The sequence below is a fragment of the Myotis lucifugus genome, unplaced genomic scaffold, assembly GCF_000147115.1.
Source record: "Myotis lucifugus unplaced genomic scaffold, Myoluc2.0 scaffold_205, whole genome shotgun sequence".
In the NCBI taxonomy this organism is placed as follows: Eukaryota; Metazoa; Chordata; class Mammalia; order Chiroptera; family Vespertilionidae; genus Myotis; species Myotis lucifugus.
The window spans coordinates 788,548-814,317 of record NW_005871253.1 but is presented as its reverse complement, the minus strand read 5'-3'; the positions used below and the strand labels follow the sequence as shown (position 1 = coordinate 814,317).

The 25,770-nt window shown below is 45.7% G+C and overlaps 1 protein-coding gene across 11 annotated transcripts in view; it reads right to left on the bottom strand.

Annotated features, from left to right (window-relative positions):
- Positions 1-25,770, bottom strand: part of RIN2 (Ras and Rab interactor 2) — a 207,812-nt gene that overhangs the window by 13,157 nt on the left and 168,885 nt on the right. For all 11 annotated transcript variants that reach the window (XR_002831377.1, XR_002831378.1, XM_023761273.1 and 8 more), the window contains 3 exons: positions 25,483-25,555; positions 20,072-20,163; positions 15,981-17,132 (listed from right to left, as the gene is read on the bottom strand). Coding sequence is in view for 9 of the 11 variants with exons in the window: in XM_023761273.1 (XP_023617041.1) it covers positions 15,981-17,132; positions 20,072-20,163; positions 25,483-25,555 (1,317 nt within the window). In the remaining 2 variants the exon portion in view is untranslated. The remainder of the gene's footprint in view (positions 1-15,980; positions 17,133-20,071; positions 20,164-25,482; positions 25,556-25,770) is intronic.

Below are 25,770 nucleotides of genomic sequence, written 5' to 3'. Positions count from 1 at the left end.
CAAGGTGTAACTTCACACCCACGCAACCCACACAACTTAGCAGCAGTATTTCACTCCACCTTTTCTTCCGTAAAGCCCGGAAGAAAAAACCTTCCCTAATGAGTTCCCAGTTTCTCTTGCATATGATCAATGCAATGAAATATATTTATTTTAATTACTTTTATGCCCCCCCCCCTTAAAGCACAGGCAAATATTTTAGAAGACATTCTTTTGACCCAGTTCTTCCATGGATCACTGTGTTGACAGGCAAGCAAATATTATTTTGATGGAGGGATTTTCTAATAGCAAGGGTTCAAGATCCCTTAAGATGTGTTCTGAGGAAATAAATTCAACTAAATACACATGTTATCTTAGATTGGATTCTGGACTAAAAAATAATAATTCTTTATTTCATTTGTTATAAAGGATATTAGTGGGACATTAGATTTAAATCAAGTCTGCAGATCGGGTAATAGTGTTAACACTGAAGCAATGTTAATTTTATTGTCATTTTTAACAGAATGTTTCTGTTTTTAGGGAATACACACATAGAGTAAGGACACAATGTCTGAACTATCTCTCAAATGGTCCAGAAAAATGGAGAGAGAGAGAGAGAGAGAGAGAGAGAGAGAGAGAGAGAGAGAGAGAGAACATAGAGAGAACAGAGAGAGGAAGGAGAATGTGACAAGGCGCTAACATTCTGGGAATCTGGGCAAAGAGAAGACATGATTTCTTAGTACATTTTTGCAACTTTTCTGTAAGTCTTAAGTGATTTCAAAATAAAAAGTAAAAGGTTTTGGGGGGTGTTTTTGTTTAGAGTTAGGAAACACCTTTAGGTGAGAGGCATGATTTCTCTCTCTTCCTTTGAACGGTCGTCCAATGGAGTAGCCTTCTTGGCCGACAGCAAAATGACCAGGACCACAGATCTGGGGATCAGACTGAAGATGATTTCTACAATAATAAGCTCTCTGCTCTTTCAACATCAGCCTTCCAACCTCAAATGCTTGCTTATTCCATCAAAACTACCTGGGTAGTAATCACACCTAATATCTGACACTTTAATGTGACTTCATTTGGGGGCCCATGGATCCGTTTACTTATATGACTGGGGATGGTGGAGTTATCTCTCTGGCCTTTGGAATTCCTGACACTGGATTAGATCACATTGAATCCAAATTATCACCTATTATTAGGAGGTCAAGGACAAGGAAATCTAAGGCAGACACACAAACACCGAAAACAATTTCCCATAACCTAAATTAAAGGATGCCTGTAGTTGATGCTGACCCCGCAGTAATCAGCTTCCCCAGCCCAAGTTTTTCCCTGTTCCACTTCCATATCCAATTCAGGAGGTTGCTTTGTTTAAACAAAGAGCTTTATTTAACTAGAGAGATTCAGGTTGAAGCAGAAGTTATAAAGTAAGAAGAAAAATCACATTTTTACTTGACTTTTGGCATTAAAACAGATTACTTGGTCTCCATTGGTTATGTTGTGTTAGTAATCTTGTGCAACTTCATAGCATCTTTGACTTTACTTTTTTTATTACGATGAAAAGTCAATAATAGCAATTAATGCTGAGCCCTCAGTTGAGCGAGGCTCGAAGTGCTTTATTTCATTATGTCATCTAATTCTTACAACTCTATTACTTTAAAAAATATATATTTATTGATTGATTTCAGAGAGGAAGGGAGAGGAAGAGAGAGATAAACACATCAATGATGAGAGAGAATCATTGATCGGCTGCCTCCTGTATACCGCCCCCACTGGGGGTTGAGCCTACAGCTTGGGCATGTGCCCTGACGAGGAATTGAACCATGACCTCCTGGTTCATAGGTTGAAGCTCAATCACTGAGTCATGCCAGCCAGGCACAACTCTATTGTTTTTGCATAATATTGACATTATAGACATTTTCTAGATGAGAAAACTGAGATTTGGAGATGTCTAATGACTTGCTTGAGGCTGCACACCTATTTTATTTTTTAAAATATATTTTATTGATTTTTTTTACAGAGAGGGAGAGGAATAGAGAGTTAGAAACATTGATGAAAGAGAAACATCGATCAGCTGCCTCCTGCACACCCCCTATTGGGGATGTGCCCGCAACCAAGGTACATGCCCTTGACTGGAATCGAACCTGGGACCCTTCAGTCCGCAGGCCGACGCTCTATCCACTGAGCCAAACCGGTTAGGGCTGCACACCTATTTTAAACAACCAATCCTATTGCTTTTCAAAGTAAATAATCCCTTAATTCTAAAGTTCTTGATGAATATTCACCAGTTTATTCCTCTCTATCCAAAGGTTCCAAAAGCTACATTCGTGATTATAAGTGACTCTGTTAGAATGAGGTCACCCAAGGGGGAGGGAAGTCATGTCAATCATTAACTAGGACTGTACATGAATGTTGATAGCAGCATCATTTCTAATGGCCCATCCCAATGGAATGGATACAAGGATATATTTGTACAGTGGGACTCGGACAATGGAAGATTCATTCATGAAAAACAGGACACTGCTGCTCCAGATGCAACCGGATGACCCTCACAGACATAATGCTGCATAGAAGGAGCAGACTTAAGAGGATCTCCTTTAGCATTTCTTTTATATAAAGTTCAAAAATAGGCAAAAGGAATCTATGAGGACAGAGGCAGGATGGCAGTTACCCCGAGGAATAAATGGGCTGTGGGGAGACCCTTCCAGGGGGTGAAGGTGCTCTATATCTGGATCTGGGTGGTGGCTACATGTGTGCACACGTCAAAATTGGTCCAGCTGAGCCCTTAAGATATGCACACTCTATGGATGTAAGTTAAACTTCAGTAACGACGTACACATCAAACAAACAGAAACAGCTGGAGACCAGCCTGGGATTTTCTCCTTGAACCCGAAGAGCAACTGTAAATATCACAGTGAACCAGGTCATGTCTGGGTCAGACCAATAACACAAACTGTCTCCAGAAGGCGCTGTGCTGTTCCTGGGGGAGACGAGCCGCAAAGCTCAGGCCCAGCCAGCTGAGCAGGTAGGTCCCTTAGGCGGCCTCTGAGCCGTAAACTCCAGCCTTACCCATGGATGGGGCTGTGGAAATCTGTAAGGAGGGTTGAAACCTAGGACCCATGGCCAAGTGCCTATTGTTTTGAAACACAGAATGAAAAACAAATTTCCCAGTGTTAGATTTTTTTTTTAGTCCAGTTTTAAAGGCCATTATTTGGAAACTAGAGGCCCGATGCATGAAAATCGTGCAAGAGTAGGCCTTCCTCCCCCCGGCTGCTGGCACCCAGGACCTGGGCTTCCCTCGATGCCCCAACTTCGTCTGGAAGGTCATCCGGTCTAATTAGCATATTATGCTTTTATTATTATAGATAAGACTGCTCTCTTTGCGTTGTTATTCAGGACTTTACTCCCAACCCCCACCCCAAATCCTTATTATATATCGATGGAATATTAAAGTCCAAGGGACCTGGTACCCAGCTGGTTTTCTCTAATAAGAAAAACAGGTTCTGTTTGGGAAGGATCAGGGGAAAGTGATTTGAGTAAACAAAAGGAACAGAAAATCTTTCAGAATGAGGACTAGCTCAGAGAAAACAAACAAGCACCCGGAAGGAAGGGTCACATTTCTCGTAAATTACAGTCTGTGTCCCCAGTGCTCATCCGTAAGGGGAATGGTACAGAGCATGGCAGTTCCTCGAATGCTCCTCGCCTTAATGGGACCTGATGTGGTTATTTATAAGAAGGTTCATGTGTCTCCCTCCCGCGCTATGAGTGATCACTCCCCTATGAGGAAGGGAAGACAGATGCCTTCGCCCTGTTGCTTCACTCTGACTGACAGCGTCGGTTCCAGAGAAGGCCAGACATCAGAAAGGAATCATCACAAGACTGGGCCATGCTTGCCCAATGCTGTCTAGGGGGAAGTGAGAGCCCGAGAGGTGAAGGTGAAGTCCGGAGAAAATGTGTGTCTTGGAAAGCATGAGGCCTGGCAGCCAGCCCAACTCTCCCTTTCTAAGTAGCCTTGGCCAAGTCACTTCACTTCTCTCACTGTCATTGCCTCGAACTTCGGGACTGCCAGAGGCATCATCGCTCACAGAAGGCAAGACAGAACTAGCTGTCTGCACCTGATTGGTTCCAACACAAAACAAAATAAATATTCTCCAGGGGATTCTAACAGAACCCAGAGTCTAAACAACGGATCATTCAAAATGTACAGACTGCAACCTAAGGTTATGTGACAAAGATATCGCCTCTTGGTTGATGAGGGTTCTAGAATTCTGATCGTTTCCAAAGTAAAGCAGTACTGCCGAGACCGGTTTGGCTCAGTGGATAGAGCGTAGGCCTGCGGTCTGAAGGGTCGCAGGTTCGATTCCGGTCAAGGGCATGTACCTGGGTTGCGGGCACATTCCCAGCAGGAGATGTGCAGGAGGCAGCTGGTCGATGTTTCTCTCTCATCGATGTTTCTAACTCTCTATCTCTCTCCCTTCCTCTCTGTAAAAAAATCAATAAAATATATTTAAAAAAAAAAAAGTAAAGCAGTACAAATAGAAGCTCATGACAAGAGATGGGCCTTTTTCGTAGGAAACTCAAACGTTTATAATTGCTAACATTTATTGGGCATCTATTTGTGCCGTTCCTATCGGAGGGGGCTCAGATATATGGCCTCACTACGTGCTAACCCTCACTTAGCGCTTTGAAGTCGGAACTAGTGCCATCCCCACGATGCACAGGGGCTGGAGGCGTAGAAGTCAGGTGACTTCCTGGATGGTGGAATGAAATGCAAGCCTGGTTGTTCCTGCTGCAAACAAGTCAGGAGATGGCATGATGGGCCTCCCTCTGTACAAGGGCAAAATGAGTTGATTTTCCTTTATGTGCTCAAGTACTTTTCTTTGGCCGTATACAGTGGGGCCTTGACTTACGAGTTTAATTTGTTCCGTGCCGGAGCTCGTAACTCAAATTACTCTATGTCAAATCAATTTTCACCATTACAATGACACGTGATGCTGGGCTGATGTTGTGGCGTTCACTGTGACGTTCGCTGCACCAACTAGCGGTGGGGTATCTGAAGCTGGCTCGTAACCCGAATTTTAGCTCGCAACTCAAAGCAAAAAAATCGCCGAGAGACGGCTCGTATCTTGAAAAACTTGTTAGTCGGGACACTCGTAAATCAAGGCCCCACTGTAATTGGATTAAGGATGAGACCTGAACACTAGGTGACGCTCAGTGAGTTCCAAGCACTGTAATGTACTTTCCACCCCTTCAACCGAGATGAGTACATCACCCTTATTTGTCTCAGCTTGCGTTTTCTCAGAAGCGGACCCTAAGACAAGGACTTGCGTATGAGAAGTTCACTTGGGAGGTGAGCCCAGGAAGCACTAGCAGTGGACTGTGGAAGTGAGACAAGAGGGAAGGCAGCTGTAGTGTTTCACTAACCCAGTCATCACTGGGGCAGCTGGAGCTCAGCTCTGCTAAAAAGTCCAAGACACGGTGTAGAGCAGCGGTCGCCAACCTTTCGAACCTCATGGACCACCAGTGGTCCGCGGGCCACCGGTTGGCGACCGCTGGTGTAGAGCACGCCTCAGCGCTGTCCCACCGGAGGAGACGGCTGCGCATTGATACACCCGCTCCCTTCAGACCCTGTGGGAGGGCTGCTCCCGATGCTGCGGAGGGCACTTCTATCCACCCTGGACAAGGGTCCTGGTGGCACGAGAACACGTCAGGTAAAATTTCACACGTACTGGCGGTTGGAAGCCAAACAGGTAAGTGAGTGTCAGTGGGGCAAGCACAACGATGTCTATGACACCGTGCTACATGTGAGGAAACTGAGGCGCAGATATGTGAAGACATGACCAGGTACACACAGCTCATCAGCAGCAGAGCTGGGACTTCCAACCCAGCTGTGTGAACTTCCACACACGCCTGCCTTCCAGAAACTGATCCTTCCCATCTCAGTGCAGCTGGGATGTGACACCCAGGCAGCCACAACAGCACTTTGATGACCTTCTGTCCAAACTACTCATAAAGCACACCACCGGGTGTCCCAGTGGCCTCAGGTCAGATGTGAGTCCAAAGGAGACGTTTTCTACTTGGCGACCTTAGAGTTCAAAGAAGATGACCTTTCCAGGTCTCAGATTCCTCATCTGTGAAATGGGTGCACTCAGAGGTTCCCAGTTGGACTGTTGGGGGGGCTGGGTGAGAGCTCACACAACGAGCACCTCGTATGCACCGGACACCTTGTCAGTGGGCAAAAACCATTGATTCCCCGTGTTCCTTTGAACGTGTGGTATATGCCTTTGAAAAGGGACACCAGGTTTAATGGTTCAGGCCCGTTTTGTTTTAGGGGTTTTTCGGTGTTAACTGTGGTTTGCTTGGTTTGAAATGGGAACTGAAAGTGCTTTGAAAAATTAATTGAAAAGCCACCTAGTTTCCTGTACATCTTTCTCTCTCTCATGCCTTCTTACTCGTCCTCAGCCCCTCGCATCCATAGGTACAAAGACAGAAGATCTGAAGTCTGGCCCTCTGGGTTTTTCTGCCCTGAAACTCCGAGTGTTTTGTCATAGCCTCATTCTGTCCCTAACTCAAGTGAGCCAAACATCCTGGGCAGCTGTGTATCTTCAAAGTGCTGGGCACAGAGAGCCCCAGCCCCATTTCAGATGAGAAAGTGTGTTGGGTAAAGGGCGGGTTTGGTTCACCACTAACTGTTTTGCTCTACTAACTGGGGAGGGCTCAGGTCACGCTGCTGTCCCTGCTGTATGTTGCCACTCCAGGCCCCTGGCATCCTGGCTGGTCACACTGGTCTGCAGGTGTTTATGGCCAGCGTCTGATTTGAGTGGTTGGTATCTGAGCTAGAGAGTGATAAAGAAATGCTCTCCACTTCCTTAAAGACTCAGACATTTCCTGGGGATGCGTCCCTGCCTTTCTTCCCCCACATCCCCCACAAATAGCCTGTGTTCTTGCCGAACCAACAGAATTGTAGCCTTCTGTGCCTCTGCACCTTTCCACATGCTGTTCCCTGTGTCTGGTGGGCCCATTGTCTTTCCCGATGCGGATTTCCACGAGGCCTTGCTTTCCAGCCCCTCCTTGTGCTCCTCCCCCTTCCTGTGAACTCAGCATTCTTCCTTGCCTTTGCCATGGCATAGACTTCTAGAGAACTAGACTTCTCTCCTCAAACGAAGGCCCTCTGAACACCAGACTTGGAGGTAGTGATGTGAGCCACCTGCAGTCCCTAGTCCAAGGACCAGCCATAGCATGTGCTCCAAAAGTGACTGCTGAATTAAACTACAAATCCTGCCTTTGGGAGGCTACTTGGAAACTGTTTCTTCTCCTTACCCCTGTAGCATTCAGCAGGTGTGACTCTGGTGATGCAGCTATGGCCCAGGTACTGTGGGGCAGCCAGCCCCAGTCCTGCAGAGTCCCTGTCCGCCTGCAGGGGTGCCCTGTACCTGGCTTTGCTTTAAGTACGGTCAGCAATGCATACTTTGGCCCATTAATAATAAATGATAAAGATTCCACCAGCCCAGCAGAGATGGTGCCAAAATAAAATGACAAGTACTAGATGGTGATTTGCTTGCATTATTGTTTGTGTTGGTGGGCTTCAAGGAAGGGCATTATGAAAAACACGCAAAAGAGAGACAGACTCATAGACAGAGAGCAGGCTGACAGCTGGGGTGGGGGGAGGGTGGGGAGATTGGGGTGGTGGAGAGATTGAGCAAAAAAGAAGAAAATACGGGGAAAACTCATGGACATGGACAACAGTGTGGTAATTTTCGGGGGGCGGGGCTGGGGGGTGTGAAGGAGGGTATAGGGAGAATAAACAGTGATGGACAGAGGCTTGTCTTGGGATGGTGAACACACAACACAGTGTGCACACGGTGTGTGTGGAGTTGTGTGCCAGAGACCTGTATAGTTTTGTTAACCAGTGTCATCCCAATAAATTCAACAAAAGGGGAAGGGGGAGAAAAACGAAAACAAACAATAAACAACCCATTGGGGGGGGGAGTATAGGCTATATTCATGTAATATTTTATGTATGAAATCCATCAGATTAATTTCAGTGTCTTCTAGTAAAAGGCCAGTAAAAACAAAGGCAGGAGAGAGGAGACCAAGTCTCCTTACAGAAAAATTCCAAATAATTTATGTCAATCCCCTGGCCTCAGGAATTGGAGCTTAGTTCTATCCTTATCCCTGGAGTGTGGGCAGGACTTAGTTGTTTGCTTCTGAAGAGGAGAGTGTGGACACAGAGGACATTAATTTTACAGAGCAGAAACCTGACAGACTCCACCATGGGCTGGTGATCCAGAGTAACAACACCCATGTTAAGTCACGTGGCTCAGGTGGCCTGCTATGGAGTGACTTCACCTGCACAGTTGTGTCCTTCCTCCTCATACAACAGATGAGAAAGGCAGTGGAGCTCCCACCTGAGATACAGGAGAGCCGGCCACAAGAGCTGAGTTCAGTCTCAGGTGCATGCTGGCTTGAGCTTGCTAAGTCTATAAAAATGAGGATAATAAGTGGGGCCTCTCAAGGCATGAAGGAGATTTAAGTGGATTCTATGCATAAAAGTGCTTCGAAAACCATCAGGAACCACACATGGGGGAGGGGATTATGGGGGCTTTTACTTGGTTCTATTACAAACACCCTATGCATGTAATACATACTCTTTAACTGGACAGGAGGCGGGCTGTGAATGTTGGCTTCTGAAAGAAGCCCCTGGCTTGCACAATTAGCGAGAACCTGAGGTGAGAGGGCGGGGGCTGTGCCTACAGGACTTGGTCCCTGTTGACAGGCTGGAGGAGTGAGGCAAGGCGATGGGTGAGCCCCCTGGACAGTGAGGACTCCTCCAGGCGGTGCTCCCCTCACCAAGACAGCCAATCCAAGCTGTCCTTTTGGCCGGAGTAGAGTACTTCAAAGCCTGAAAGACGGTCATGCTTCCATTTCAATCAATGCAGCATTTCAAGTGGCTCGTGCTCTCAATTCCTATATCAATTCCAGGTAATGGTGGTGTTTCCTGCCACCATAAGCACCAGGAGGTGCTTATCTCTCTTGAGATGGAAGCTTCTATAGTCAGAAAACACTCTCGCACAGATATTTCCATGTGCCTTATTTTGTGATGCCGCACCCAATTTCCACCTAGTTGGCAAGGGCTCTCTCTGAGTTACTGGGCCAACAGTTCCCTTGTAGAGAGTACCATGGAATCGGGGGCTCCTGGGCAGAGACTCTTAACTCCAGGTTTACGAGCCACCTTCTTTTAGTTGTGATAATACAATTAACCTAATTTTGATGCCCTAAAGTAGAAATTATATAACAAACTAGAGGCCCGGTGCACGAAATTTGTCACGGGTAGGGTCCCTAGGCCTGGCCAGTGATCAGGACCGATTGGGGCCTTCAGGCTGCCAGCTGGAGCCTCCTTCCCCAGCTGCTGGCTGGGGCCTCCCTTCCCCGGCTGCCTGCCAGGGCCTTCCTTCATTCTGCACCACTCCCTGGTGGTCAGCGCATGTCATAGCAAGTGATAGAACTCCCGGTCTCCTGGTTGAACTCCCACAGGGACACTTTGCATATTAGCCTTTTATATATATGTATAGATGATGCCCCACAAGAAAGAGAGGTGGTCTTCTTGCTGTGGTCCTCTATTTATTTAAACTAATTTTCAAAAATAATATAGGGCTTCTTTTTATATGCTGCAAGGCCAATCTTTCTCCTTTCTCTCTATCCCTTGTTAACTGTGTAAGGATGTTCAGTTCTTCCCGGCAATATGGTCACATGGACTAGATCAGAAGTCAGATCTAAGGTTTTAATTGCAGCTTGGCATTAATATGCCTCTCTGGTTGCATCTCTCAGAATGATTATTTATCTAAAATAGGGCAGATAACTCAAGGGCTTAAATCAAACTGTGGATTAAAAATTAAAAACAAGTCACACTAGATATTAAAGCTTGAGCCAGACTTACATGCTCATTTTTTAAAAAGTGATCTGGAGCAAAGTAGTTGTAATTGTTTAACTCCTAAGAGATTTCTTCAAACCCCCTTTCTTATTCATTCTGTGGTCTCTCGTGTCTAACCACATTTCAGAATTTCTCTATTAATAAAAACACATGTAGCCTGGGGGGGCGTAGAGGGGTTCAATGAGGGAAAAGTGGGACATCTGTAAGACTTTCAACAATAAAGATAAATTTTTAAAAATTAAAAAAATAAAATGGCTTAATAAAAAACATGTATATGTAAATTGACACTCTTTTTGAAATAGATGGAAATTCAATTTAAGAATACTTTTCTTCAAAAATTACACATTTTAGTATACAGCAATTAAAGAAAAAATAGCATTGTCTTTTTTTATTATTGTCTTTTATGAATACAAATAGTTGGCTTTTTTGTATCGTTGATAGTCTGTGGTGGGCAGTTTGAGTGAAATAGAAAATCTGGAATTAGTAAAACTTTTGGAGTTGCAGAAATTTTGTTTTTCTTGAAATAAGACTTGAAAACAGAGGGATTTCCCAAGATTAGCATCAAATAAGAAATAAAAAGTTATTTTGCTTGAATAAAATAAAAACACTAACCACAAAAATGCAACTAGTTTTGCAAAGTGGAGATTTTACCACCAGAAATTTTGGTTTCCCATTGGTTGAAAAAGGGTGGTGTGATGTAAACACTCACCAATGAGAAACACATGTTGGGGTAAGGAGGAATGTCACACCCTATCTGTAGTCCCACAGCAATAATGCGTATACCTCACTCTGTTGATGAAGTTACTGATCCCAGGGCTGTTGAGTAGGACCCGAAACTGTGTGCACTTTTTGTTAAAGCATCTGTTTGGAGGGAGGGGTGAGTGGAGTGGATAACTGTTCACAGGGAAACTAATATAGGGTGTGGCATACATAGGTTTACAGCTGTTTGTATTATTATCAGTTAATAAAAAATAATACAAGAATAAACTCTGTATTTTGCATACTCACAACTGTAACTGTAAACTTACTTTGCCCCACCCTATATATAGCCCTGGAATGAACAGAGAATTGGCTCACCTGGGAACTCACATCTTATCCTCATTGGCTTCATTCTCCAACCAGAAGAGTGAAGCTGATGTCAACCAACTAATATTTATTCAAGAATCTCTAAATAGCAGGGCTTTGGGGTGGAAGTGCTTTAAAGAATCAGCCAAAGAAATTGCAAATTCTCCATGACACAACCATGTAGAATGGAAGGTGTTTTTTTGTTTGTTTGTGTTTTAACTCAATGGAACTTGCCTGGGGATTTTATTTTCTTCTTTATACTTCTCTGTATTTTACAATTAATTTTAAGATGTGCATTTACTTTTTAAGTAAGCAAAAGCTAGTTCAAAATAAGTTCTCTTTATGAAACTACATTTTAAACTGAATCTTGGCTGAAATGATTCTCGGTCATGTTTTCTCTTTTTTTGCTTATTGAATTTATTGGGGTGACATTGGTTAATAAAATTATATAGGTTTTAGGAGTACAATTCTATAATGCATCATCTGTATATCGTACTGTGTGTTCACCATCCCAAGTCTCCTTCCATTACCATTTACCCCCTTTTCACTCTTCTACCTCTCCCCCACCACACTTTCTCTCTAGTAATCACGATACTATTGTCTGTGTCTATGAGGTGTTATTTTTTGCTTAATCCCCTCACCTTTTTCACCCAGCTCCCCAACCTCCTTCCCCTCTGACAGCTGTCAGACTGTTATCTATGCCTGAGTCTGTTTCTATTTTGTTAGTTTATTCTGTTTATTAGATTCCACATATAAGTGAAATCATATGTTACTTGTCTTTCTCCGATTGGCTTATTTCACTTAGCATAATACTCTCCAGGTCCATCTATGCAGTTGCAAAGGGTAAAATTTCCTTCTCTTTTATTGCCGAGTAGTGTTCCATTGTGTAAATGTACCAGCTTTTGCATCCACTCATGTACTGATGGACACTTGGGCTGCTTTCAAATCTTGGCTATTGTAAATAACGCTGCAATAAACATAGGGGTGAATATATTCCTTCAAATTAGTGTTTTGGGTTTCTTCAGGTATATTCCCAGAAGTGAAATTGCTGGGTCATAAGGTAGTTCCATACTGCTTTCCACAGTGGCTGCACCAATCTGCATTCCCAACAGTGCACGAGTGTTCCCCTTTCTCCACATCCTCACCAACACTTGTTGTTTGTTAGCATTTTTTTTTTCATTTTGGAGATTGACTATCATTTTGTACTCACCTAGAAAGTGCTGACCTAAAGGGTTATAATAGGAACATATGGGTAAAGTGGCAATGGGTAAGAGACACTTAGTTTTTTTCCACTGGGTTTTCTCTTTGTAATTGAAGAACCACTCTCTGAAGAAGAGAGATTAGCACTATCTCCATAGACTAAATGCATACACAATTGCATTCATATGGTCATTTTTCACATATGAATGATGATCTAATTCTACGTGGGTAGCGAAATGCCTCCTTCAATGTCCTTAATTTCAGGATGGAAATTCTTAAATCCAGGCTTTAAATTTAAATTCTCACTTCCTAGTTCAGAACTATCTCCTTCACAAATTGCGGGAGAAAAGGACCGGACCAGATTTTCCAGAAGTAGAGAACCCTAACTGGCATTCTTTTTTTTTTTTCAATCCTCACCAAGGATATGTTTTACTGATTTCAGAGAGAGGGCAAGGCAGGGGGGAGTGCTAGTGGAGGGGGAGAGAGAGAGAGAGAGAGAGAGAGAGAGAGAGAGAGAGAGAGAGAGGAGAAACATTGATCGACTGCCTCCTTCCTGCATGTGCCCTACCAGGAATTGAACCACTAGCCAAGGTATGTGCCCTGACCAGAAATTGAAACAGCAACCTTCCTGTGCATGGAATGACACTCTGAGTCACACCAACCAACTGAGACACACTGGCCAGGGCATAACTGGCATTCCTGAAAAGCCTTACAAGCATTAGGAGACACCTGTTCAGAACAAATTTGAGGCTTGGGATTCTAGGGATGGCAATCCAACTGAGTCTATTCAAGGTGACTACTTCCATCCAGGAAGTGAGATGTGGTGAGAATGAGCAGACAACAGAGAGAGAAGACCTGGTTTGAACCCAGGCTCCCCTACTTACCAGTAGTATAACCCTCTGCATGTCACTTTATATATCTCGGCCTCCATTCATAAATATGCAAACCACAAACAATACTTAAACAAATGTGCCAACCTTGACTTGGTTATGAGGCTCAAAGGAGTCAATATATTAAGCCTGTAGTAAACTAGTGAGCCCTTCATTTATGAATATATCAAAATAGACAACTAGACTAAGTCCATTTTCTTCTCAGTTCTAATAGAGTAGCTTGTGCATGTACGGGGATTGGCTTTCTAAAAATTGGGTCACCTCTTTCCCTCCAGTCGGATTTGTAATCAGTTTTTTGGGTTAACCTCTGCTTGGTATACCTTCCTCTTAATTTCAAAAGCCCAGCATATTCACTGTACTTTCAAAACAGAATGATGATTCCTGCGGAAGCAGCCGATGTGAAGTACCTGTTTTAATGCAAAAGCTTTATTTTTTTAAATATATTTTTATAGATTTCAGAGAGAAAGGGAGAGGGAGAGAGAGAGACAGAAACACCAATGATGAGAATCATTGATTGGCTGCCTCCTGTACGCCCCCTACTGGGGATTGAGCCTGCAACCCAGAATGCAAAAGCTTTAAAAACCAAAACAAACCAATAAAAAAAAATCATAGCAAAGCTTAAGTTGGTTACACCCACATCTCCACAGAGCTTTAGTCTGAGCTGCCTCAACAAAGGGTCAGCTTCTATTCCAATTCCCTTAATTTCTTTCTTCATGTAAAATTTTTCTTAATTTTTAGTTGAGATGTAATTGACATATAACAATGTATCAGTTTTAGGTGTACAATGTACTTTAAATTTTTTTCAATTCCCCTTAATTTCTGATGAGAAAATGTGAATGTAGGCAGCAGCAAGGGGGTAAGTTAGAAGAACCTGGGCTTTGAATCTGATAAGGAAGCTCAAATGCTGCACCTGCTAAGGTTACTAGCTGGTGTGGCCTCGGGACAAAGGACTCCAGCTGGCAAAGCCCTGCCTTTCTCTACCCCACAGGGATGGTGCCCATGCCTGCTTCCCGGCTGAGGCCAGGACTCACTGAGATCGTTTGATTAGGCCACTCGGCTCAAATTAGGGGCTCCATAGATGTCAGCCTCCCTTCTTGTAGAGGACCTTAGATTTTAAATTAAAAGCTGCATATTTCTGAAGTAGCCAAGTGTATATTTATTTTTGGAGAAAATGGGGTCGTGCACTCCAAGAGCGAGTACATCAAAAGGATGCAGGTGCCATTTCCGGTCAGGTCACACACCTAGGCTTCGGGTTCCATCCCCAGTCGAGGCCCAAGCAGGAGGCAACCGATCGATGTTCCTCTCTCACATCGATGTTGCTCTCTCTTTCTCTCCCTTCCTCTCTCTCTAAAAAATCCATTTGAAAACACACACACACACACATCCTCAGGTGAGGATTAAAAGAACAAAAACAAGCTGGAAGAAGAGCTTCTTGGGACCAGTATGTGGATTGGTGCTTACACTCTGAGCAGGGAAGGGAGGGAAGGCCCTTGTCCCCTTGCGAGCCTCCTCTCTGTAGGCTGGTTGGCTTGGTGATGCCTGCCACATACCTCAGGGCTGACATCAGCGCCTGCCTTGCTCTCCCCGTGGGCCGCCTCAGAGGAAGCTTTTTGTGAAGGTTCTGGGTCCTTATTATACTATTACGTCTGAGCAGGTCTCCCCTGAGAAGCAGGATCCAGTGGGATGGGGGGGGGAGAGGTGGTCTGTGTGGTTATTTTGATTTTCCTTGAAGCCTTTTCCAATTCTGAGACACATCACAAGGGCACATTCCTCCCAGCCTCTCTGTCTTCAGCTCTAACCACGCCTCATGGACCCAGGCTCCAACCACAGAAAAACAAACAAGGCTTTGATTCCGTTGTGAGAAAATCAAAGAACTGCTGAAACTCACTCAAAGGGGGGGGGGGGGGGAGAGAGAGAGAGAAAGAGAGAGAGAGAGAGAGAGAGAGAGAGAGAGAGACTACTCCTTACCATATACTGTGTACTACTTTCAACAAACAGCCCCAATCAGAAAGAAGAAACTTGTGTTTAGCTTTCTGAACTGCCTGGAAGAGTTTGAGAGCTATTTTGGCTGTTGCTGCCCAGTGAATGAGGTTTCTGAAATTAGTCTTTTAGAGTCAACCTTCTGAAATTAAAAAAAAAAAAAAAGCCTTCAACACTCTCACCCTGGAAAAAAAGACTGCCTGCCAAGTTCAAATTTTCCTTGGCCAAAGTAACTACCAATTCAGCCTTTCAATGAGGTTATAAAGAAAGTATTTCCCCTTGACTTCGGAGAAAACACCTTTCATGTGACCTCCAAACTGTTACTTATTTTTTAAAGGCACACAAAATAAACTCCCCCCCCCCCCTTACTGCAAAATGGTGCTTGTCACTGAATTCTGTAATATCAGAAGTCTTTTGGGGACCAGGGTGACAGGGGTCTTCTGGATGCTGGTCATGTTCTACTTGCTGAGCTGCACACTGTCATCGCTGCGCTTTTCTGAATGTAAGCGATGCCTCAATAAAAAGTCCTTCCCAAACAAAGCAAAACCGAACACCCACTGCCCCCGCCCCCAAAGACAGCAAACAAAACTTTCTGTGCGTGCACAGCCTGTGGAGAGCCACTTTCAGAAAACCCTCAGCAGAAGGGTCTCACACACACAGCACAACATCAGACGGCAACCGGATGCTCAGAAAGCAAACTTGATCCCCGAGCCGAACCATTCTGCATTCCCATCAGCAGCTCCCACTTTTCCAGCCTGACTGGTAGCAGCCCTGTGAGGTCTACGTTAAGAAGCTAAGTTGGCATTCAAACTGGGGCGAGGCAGAGTATGCTGATGTTTTGAACTCCCAGAGAAGTCTTCATGCAGGCGAACACAGAATGCACTGTCCTACGAGGTTACTGTATCATATACGTGCCTCTACATAAAGGCAAAGTGGGCACTTACCTATTTGGTCTTCGGGGATCAGCGACTCAATGGGGGGGTCCAGCTCCGAGCTCTGAGACAGGTAGTTCTTCACCTGGGTCATGAACTGCCGGATGGTCTGCAGCAAGTCCGTGCTGGACACATGGCACTCCTTGTTCTCCTGCAGAAAGCTCACGTAGTCCTGCACCAGGCAGCCGAAGTAGGTGCACTTGTCCCGGGACAGCTCGGAGATCCTGCGGACCATGCGCTTCTCGGGGGTCATGAAGGAGCTGAACACCCCGCTCATCTTGCGGAGCTGGGACTTGAAGAGCTTGGGCAGCACGAAGGAGCTGTTCCTCTTCTTTTTGGACTTGATGGGGGGGGCCATGGTCTCCTGATCGCTCTCCTCTTCGTAGTCCTCCTCCAGGCTGCTGTTGGTGTCTGCCTCGTAGCCAAACAGAGGCATGCTGCGGTCGAACTCGAGCGAGTCGGAGGAGGAAGTGGAAATGCTCATGTCGCTGAGCCTCTGTCTGCCTCCATGCCACGGGGGCCGTGATTCAGAGCAGGCGGGCTGGGCCCTTGTGCAATCCCCCGGGGCCTCGGCAGGCGGGGCGCCACCTGGGCTGCCAGCTGCGCTGGGCTCCTGCTCCTGCGGCAGCTCCCGAGCCCGGTCCCCGCCAGGCTGGCTGCTGGTCAAGGTCTTTGCGCCGCCTCCCGCCTGCAGAAAAGAAGCCTGCTTCTTCAGCCGGGGTGGAGGGATGGGGGTTGGTTTCGTTCCAAGCAGAGCTACGTTCCCATGTTTGTTATGGTTGACTGTTTCTGGCATGCCCGCCCGGGTTTCAGTCCTGGACAGCTGAGGGCTTGTGTGCAGACTATTAATAGCGGGTGGCGGGGGCCTGGGTGGGGGGGACCGAGGCCTCTCGGTGCCATTCGCGTTGGGAGTCCTTGTGCAGGGCCGCTTCAGGCCTCCACTGAGGTCCTGGCTGTGCACTTTCAAGAAAAGAGGATTAATAAAACACAGGGCTCCGTTGGTCTGGCTGCACTCCAGCTCCGAAGGCGTCCTGGTTTTTATAGAATGCACTCCATTTATAAGGCAGAGCTGGCGGGAGGCAGGACAAACACCGTCTGAGGAGGGAGGCCTATGGGGAGGTGGAGGGTTTGGGGGTTTGTTGTCAGCTGGAGAGCTCCAAAAATCTGAAAGTCATTATCAGTGAACACAAGAATGTAAATACAGTACACGGGGTCATTCCTTCACAAATAAAAAAAGCACAGTTTCATGACAATCACAATGGAAGGGGAAGCACTTTTGTTGGTGTTTGTTTTGTGTGTTTTTGTTTTGTTTCTGTTTTGTGTGCTTTAACTGCATCATTCCCTTACTGGGAGGGTAGAAATGCTGCAGGCCCAGCTGTGGGCTCAGGCAGGCGCCAGGGATTTTCACCTTCAAACCATTGAGAAATGGTTTGGCCAGCATACAAAGCCAGCCCAGCCTTCTCCCAGGTGAGGCAAAAAGAACCAGATACAGTGTTTTTTTTTTTTTTTTACAGTATAAGCTTAGAAAAGGCCAGAGGGCTCCCTGACGTTACAAAAACCAAGCTACTCTCAAAGCCACAGCACCCTCCCCAACCTACTTCTCCTGGGATGCCCTCCACAGAGGACGGGCAGTTCCCCTTTAATGGGCAGGAGGAGCAGCTGGGGCCTGAGGGATGTTACACAATCCGCTTGGGGTTTTACGTGTTCAGCATTAAAACCCAAAAGGAGGAAAAAATATACTCATGGGTCCCATCAGCAAAAACGAGGACAGCAAACTTATGCAAATGCCAAGTCCAAGTTCAACCATTTATCTTTGTGGTTTGCTGCCCATCCGCCCCAAATCCTATAACCTCCTCACCCAGAGCTATACATATTCAACACTCTTTGGAGCAGTACATGTTGCCTATTGCAAGTCATACTGCCAGAGTCCCCTTTACCAGCTGGGTCTCAGTTTTCCATGCCAATCGAGGAAGGCAGTGCTGTCTGCTGTAATTTCCATCTGGAATAAGGTCATTCTCTCTCTCTCTCTAGCTCTGCCTTGCTGTGTTTGCTTACAATGTGTTTCTTTCTTGTGGGCCCAGAATGGCTGGTCATGGGGTGTGGGGAGAGACTGATATTGGGAGCACTTGCCCTGCCTTGTCTGTGATGGAAACACGCCTGACACGGGGGCTCGTGTCACCTGCCTTCTCGCATCCTTCCTTCCCCTCCCTCTCGTTCTGTGCTGTCCAACACGACAGCCAACAGTCCGCTATCTATGGCTGTTGAGCACTTGAGATCCAGCTCGTGCCTCAGAGAAACTCAGCTTTCACTTTTATTTAATGTTACTTAATTCAGATTTAAAGACTGATGCTCCTGGAAAACTGTGAAGTAGGCTTGGCATTTGGGTATGTGAATCTACTTTTTCAACCGTAAATTTAATGAAATCTAAATGCACATCATGTATTTCTGTTGAAAATGTAGTGCCTAAACAGAGATATGCTGGAAGGAGAAAATACATACTTAGTATGAAAAGAAGAATGTAAAATAGTTCATTAATATTTTAATATTGATTATATGTTGAAATAACATTCCAGATATCTTTCATCAAATTATAAAAATTAATTTCACTCATGTCCTTTAAATTTTCTTTAATGTGGCTACTAGGAAATTAAAAATTACACACTGGCTGGCCTTCTATGTGTTTCTATCGGCCAGTGAGGGTCTTGGTGGAACTGCTCCGACTGTCAGCCAGGGCTAACACAGGTGATGTTTGCCTTTTTCTTTGCAGGGCACTACTGCTGCCCATGACGCTTCAGTCCTTCTGCGTCAGCACAAAGCATACACTGCACGCTGAACCCCAAACCAGGAGTTATGGGGACAGACGTCACAAGAAAAAACTGAGCCCTGATGCATGTCTTCAAGGGGTCTGCAGTCTACCTGGTTATATTAACTTAAATTCAGGAACTGTTTAAAACGCTAAAGGTGTGTAAAACTCAGTTTGTAGGAGATGGCATAGCTTTTCAGCGGGGACATTTATACAGCCCTGATATTTTCAGCAGGATTCTATTCCCCAATCCTACTACCCAACTGCCCATGGCCAGGCTCCAGACACACTGGGCAATTCTTTTGGAGCAATCCGGGTTGCAGGACCGAATCTGAATCTACCTCCGGGCTTCTCTACGAATTATGCAGGCTCCCTTGGCAACCGCATCGGCTTCAAAACAAGTTTATATTAACAGAAAAATATGCCAAAGGGGCAACACATACATTTTTATTTGCTGGGTCAAATATAGTTTCTTAGGCCTTAGGAATCCCAGCACTTGCCCTTTGGAATCGCAAGCTTCCATTCAAAGACTATGGCCTGGTTGTTTATCTGCAGACCGAAGCCCTATGATCTTAAGAGAATTTTCCCTTCTCATCTAGGAGGGAAAATGTTCTGTAAAAGTTAAGCCCACATGAAATCCCCAGGACAGTGGGACAAAGAAGTGAAACTGGGTGAACTGTATGTCCTGACCCACTGTCAACCACTGTCTAGCAGCACGGTGTTGGGTTTAGGGCCTCCAAGAGGCCGGAGGAGGAGCCAGTGCCGGCCAGAGCAAGGATGCTTGGCGGCATTAAGGGACGTGGCCCAGAACACCAGGACCGGAACTGAACAAGAGAGGAAGCGCGACAGATGTTACTCTAGACGCCTGTGCTGTCAGGAGTTCCATCGATGCCTGATGCCCGTGGTTCCTCTAGACTCAAACCCGTGCAGTGAGAGGCACCACAATGGGTTTCCCTTTCTGTCAGGCACTGCCTTTCCCCAGCAAGATGCCCCAGAAAGGAGAGAAATGACACACTGCGGAAGTGTATGTTACATCAGGACACTTAGGATAGCTCAAACGCAAAGACGCTGCGGGGCCATGGGGGTTGTTACCCAGACAAACTCAGCACGGGCCTTTGCGGATTGGTGCAACATCTGACTTAGGAAAAGACTCTCAGAAGATGTGCTTCAGGAACCTCTTGGACCTGAAGTTTTGCCATGGAGGTCGGGATTACTCTTTGATGTATCATTAGCCAGCCCACCATTGACTCTGCTCCATGGAGTCATTTCAAAAGAGACCTGGGCCGGGGCCCCCACTTACTTAGTCCCAGCTGGGCTAGTTCTTCAAGCTGAGCCTCAGTCTTGGCTGTTGAAATGGCATAAGGCAACTTCAAGGTAAACGGCAGAACGTCCCTAATTTTTCAGGAGAGAGAATATTTGTAATTATGTGTCATGTTTCTATCTCTTACTTTTATTTCCATCCTAGACATATTTTAGCTTAAACTATTTTAAGTGTCCTAAGTAGACATCAAATCATGCCTAACCGGGAAAACTTCTGCCTGTGTTAACACACCCAGGACCAGATTTCCTTCCTGGTTAGTTACAATGTACCTCAGGTTAATATCGGAACTGTCGGTGGATCTATTATAGACATAAAACATTCTTACTGATTTCCTAGATGCTCTGAATGTTGGCTCCCAACTCCCAGGGCAGGAATGTGCAATTTGAAACCAACATTTATTGTCCCATTGCCTTGCACGTGGCAGATTCTCAATGAATATTGATGTAAGAGTTCCTCTGTGTTTTTTAGGGTAAGTGCACATGAACCCCGGGGCGTCTTGTTATACTGCATACTCGGACTCGGAAGGTCTGGGTGAGGTTGGAGATTCGGCATTTCTGCCCAACTCCAAGGCCATGCTGCTGTCCTGAGATCACACTTGGAGTAGGAAGACAAATCTACAGGACCTCATGCAACATCCCGGCCACCACGCAGCATGCGGGCGCCATGTGTAGCCCGACAAACACTGCACTGCAGCAACGCAGACCCTACAGGCCCAACAAGAAAATGCTGAGCTGGCACCAGGGTGCTTCCATGTCCAGGGCACAGTTCTGCCCCTAGAAAACGCATGGACCACGATCTCTTGCTTTCTCACAAAGGGTAAAGGCAGGCTTAATAAACATATGTTCATTTTCATATATATAAGGGGTAGGGCCATGCTCTAAGCATTGGCGAGTTCTTCACAGGGCTCAGCACAACGCCTTACCTATAACAGACAGGGAGAAAGTGTGTTCTGAATAAATGAATGGATGAATGTTCAATACAATGGTGTTATTTTATTTTTTTTTAGTGGTAGTATTGGTTTTATAATGAATTCATTAATTCAACAAATGTTTATAGTCATCTACGATGTGCCAGACCCTGTTCCAGGTGGTGGGGAAAAAAACAGACAAAAGTCCCCACCTGCACGGAGCTTCATTTAAGTGGACACCAACAGGCAATAAACAATTATGCAATTGACAGAATCTACGAGAAGGGGATGTGTGCCCTGGATAAAAATAAAGTGCAAAAGGGGCATAATAAAGAGTGTTCACGTGTGAGAGTTGGCCAGGGACGGCCCCAGGAGAGGATAGCGTTTGATTGAGCATCTAAAGGTGGCCAGGGAGTAAATGTGAGGAGAAGAACTCTCCAGGCAGAGGGAGCAGCAGGAGCAGAGGCCCTAGGGTGGGAGAGGGTGTGGCATGTGTGGAGAACAGCCAGGGGCCATCGTGGCTGGGGTGGAGTGAGGGACAAAACTTGGTGCTTCTGCTTGTGTTTTGTCTATACAAGATGCCCTAAAAACTTCCATTGAAGAGATCAACTATGCAAAAAAAACTTGTTGTCTACTATAAGATTAGGCAACATTCTTGGCTGCATCGGATTAAATCCGGATGACTGAGAATTTTGGAACCCTTGAAGCTGCTGACAATGAATAACAAATTAGAAAGGTCAATGAAAAGAGCCAAACATAAATAAATGTACTAGTGTCACGAGGGCTCTAACACACTGCTAATAAAAATGCGAGGAGTCGGGCAGGCTAGACGGGGTCAATGGGGGAAACAGGGAACATATGTAATACTTTCAAATAATAAAGATTTTTTTAAAAAAATGCTACAAGTTGGCAGTCAGGAGGCTCCTGTTTCCTGGGGTGTCTAGCCTGGGTCACCTCTTGCTTCCAGAAGACCCTTTTACCTGCCCCCAGATGCTGTGAGAACCTCCTTCTACTTGTCACCTTGCATCTGTTCCAGAGGAAGCAGGTGGAGCCTCAGGGGATGGCAGCATCTGGAATAGCTGCTGCCTGAACCCGGGAGACACATGACCCTGGTTATAATCTTCCACGAAGATCAGTGGGAACCAGGACTTTGTAACGCCTAAGAGCCATGCGAATATGTTTTTATGGCTGTACCAACTTAATATCTACTTTCATTGGGCAATTTGGGGGAGAAAAGCTACATACAACACAATCAACCTATGTTTATTTTAAGCTTTTACCTTGCCCAATGCAGTACCTTGAGCTTAAATATCACATGACTGTTTTTGTTTTTTCTTCATGACACAGATGACAGGAAACAACACCTGCCATTTGCTAATGGGTGGTTTTAGGCTTTGATCTACTAGAAAATTAGATGTTGTACATGAGTCCTCTCCCAATGTGCCAGTCAGGCCCAGCACGGCATCTCCTCCAAGCACACAAGCACATGCTCACAGGTGCGCGCTCTCTCTCTCTCCTCTCTCTCTCTCTCTCTCTCTCTCTCTCTCTCACACACACACACACACACACACACACACACACACGAGGGTACTTCCTTCTCACCTACACACTGTTAAGTAAAGGGGCCCTGATTCTAAAACTTGCATAACAGATCAAATAAAGCCATCTTAGGTATAAACATTTCACCCAAGAGTTTTTTATTTTATTTTAACTTTGCTCTATACATGTCGTATTTCTAAAGGGGAGAACACTAACTTCATTGACCACCTACTATTGCATTGCACCCAGCACCTTACCTCATGGGGGGCCCATATACACCCTGGGAGGAAAGTTACATGTCCCTCTTTCCATAGGTCAGGAAGGTAGGATAACGTAGATGAATAGGTCCCTACAACCACTCACAGAGCTGATGTGAAATGAAGTGTTGGACCCCAAGCCTGTGGATCTGTGCTGGCTAGTGGGAAAATATGGGCTTTGGTATCAACGCAGGACTGAGTTCAAATCCATTACTTGCTCCTGGTTAATTGAATGTGGGCAAGTCTCACTCTCGCCAACCCACAGAGTCTTCATGATCCTAATTTCAGGGTTTTGATGAGGATTAGAGCTAATGTGTGAATGGTGCCTAGCACAGATACGGAAAGCCCCTGAAATGACAATGATATTTAATAATTAATCATGATAATTATTTCCTCTAACCTCTTGCTACTTAAAGTGCAGGTTAGGACCAGCGGCATGGGCCTCATCGCCTGGGTGCTTATTGGAAATGGGCTCTCAGGCGCTGCCACAGACCCCCTCCCCGCACCCCCCCCCCCGCCCCAGTCGGAGTCTAAATTCTAACAAGCTTCCCAGTGGTTCTGGCAGAAGTTTGCCAGGCAGTGCCCTACACTTCACCGATGACACCAACCGACAGAGAGCTACTAGGCACCGCTGGCCAACCTGTGCACCGCTATTTGTATTCTCAGCTATACTTTGCAATGCCCTCCCGGTGTGGCAAATCACATGCTTACTGATCCGTGAATTCTCTCATCTAGTGCATACGTGCATATATGCTCTGTTTGAATGCCAGAGCTGACAGTCCAGCCACCTTCTCTACCTGAATATATTCAGGTACTAACAACCAACTAGGACAGTGGTCGGCAAACTCATTAGTCAACAGAGCCAAATATCAACAGTACAACGATTGAAATTTCTTTTGAGAGCCAAATTTTTTACACTTAAACTATATAGGTAGGTACACTGTTATTAACTTAATTAGGGTACTCCTAAGGCTTAGGAAGAGCCACACTCAAGGGGCCAAAGAGCCGCATGTGGCTCGCGAGCCGCAGTTTGCCGACCACAGAACTAGGACATTTCAAAAATATTTTGGTAAGACTGGATCAAATCAATTAAGAACACAGATGTAAGTAAATGAGTAACATGATGAAAAGGAGAAACAAAAACATCAAGAACCTTTGCATCTTGAAATAAATGGGAAAATGAATTACGGGTCTCCCTTGTCACAAAATGTCAACGCTGGGATTTTTCTGTAAGCACCTTATTATATTCGTTCCCATCATGCTTTGCAGTTTATAAAAAGCTTTTGCATTTTTCTTCAATCATGGAACAGCCCTGGACAGCAGGCATTCCAGTCTATTATGAGGGGAGAGATGTTATCTTTTGTGTGCTGCTGCCCAATGCTGGTTTATAGGTGTAACCATGTTTCACAACAATAGCAGTCACCAACAAGCAAACTATGAAGAGTAACTATTGGCCAACTTTACCTCTAACTGGCATGTTAGTGTTGAAAATCACTCTCAGGGCCTGGTTGGCCTCCAGCCAGACCAGGTGTGGTCCCCTGGGGACGGTGGAGGCTCCTGAGCCAGCTCCCATCTTGGGGCAGCAGGTGTCCTCACACAAGCTAGGGGCTCCTGCCCACACCTTGGCAGGTTTCGCCCCCTGGGGGACACTCACAGGGCTCTGGTCCAATTCTAGGTGAAGCCCCTTGTTTCTTCCTGCTGGGAAGCAGCACAGGGTCCCCCTCCAAAAGGGTCTCCCCATCCTCAGGCCATCGATTGTGTGGGTTCCTCTGGCCTGGTGACCTCCAGGAGCAAAGAGCTTAGTACCTGCCCCTGAAAGGCCTAGTCCAACCGGTACAAGGAACATCTAACTCAGTCTTGGAGAAATAGCCTGACCCTTAAATTCACATAAAATAAGCCAATCCCAAGTAAGCTTCTCGGCCTCAGAGAGGCTGTGAGAAGTGATCTTTGAAAACAACCATGTCCGTCACCACTCTTCCAACTGCGAAAGCACAGGAGGCCAACTGAGCTCAGAAGGGCAATCATCGCTGCAGATAAAGAGCCAGGATTCTATATCGCTGAAAAAACACTTGATGTGAACAACTGTTATGGCTAGAAAGAAAAGAAAAAAAAAGGTCTTGCACAACTCCCACCCTCCTGACACTTGCTAACCTCGTGGTGTTTGGCTTAGCTTCATGTCGACTGAGACAGTCGCTTTAATGAGGAAAAGGCCATGAGCGCCCAGTGGCCTTGAAGGATGGTGATGCACAATGTGTAGGCTGGGCTAAGGAACCCACATTTTTAGAATGAACTGCACTCCTTGAAGGGTTTTCGGAAAATTTATCAAGGATCTTTCAATGTTACCGGTTTGCATCACTGGTCCCTTTCTCTCTGTGTGTGCATGTGGGCGTATGTGTGCATGTGCGTGTATATGAATGTTTGTGTTTCCCCAGCTTGACGGGTCTCCGTAAAAGGAGCCATGGGAGCAGCGTGAGAACATAATCGTACTAATGAATGAGATCTTACATTTGGAGGGGCCAGAGCAATCATTTTGATCTTAAGCCTGGCACAGTGGGCTTGGTGACCATTTTATTTCAGTGGCTAATCCTTCCAGTGACATCTAATCGGTGTACACCTGATAGATCCCTCTACCCAATTATAGTGCATACCCAGCAGGTGTTGAAAAATTATAAGAGAAGAGGCCTTACCTGCTGATGCAGTAGAAAGCAATGAGCCGGAATAAATCCGCAAAGCTGATTCCTGAGCCTTCCAGAGAAAAGGCTGGAAAAGAGAGATTTGGGAAACCAGCTGAGTGTCCCTGAGCATGTTCTGGGAAAGAAAGGCCGCCCCTGCACTGTTGCCTGCTGCGTGTACGGGACCATCCCAGCGCCCAGCGCTCTCCAACAACTACTGTGCGGCTTATCAGAACCAGCTGTGAGGAGGGTGCACGCCAGCCGGAAACGGGCCAGTGCGGAGTGGATGGCCTGGAAACGCAG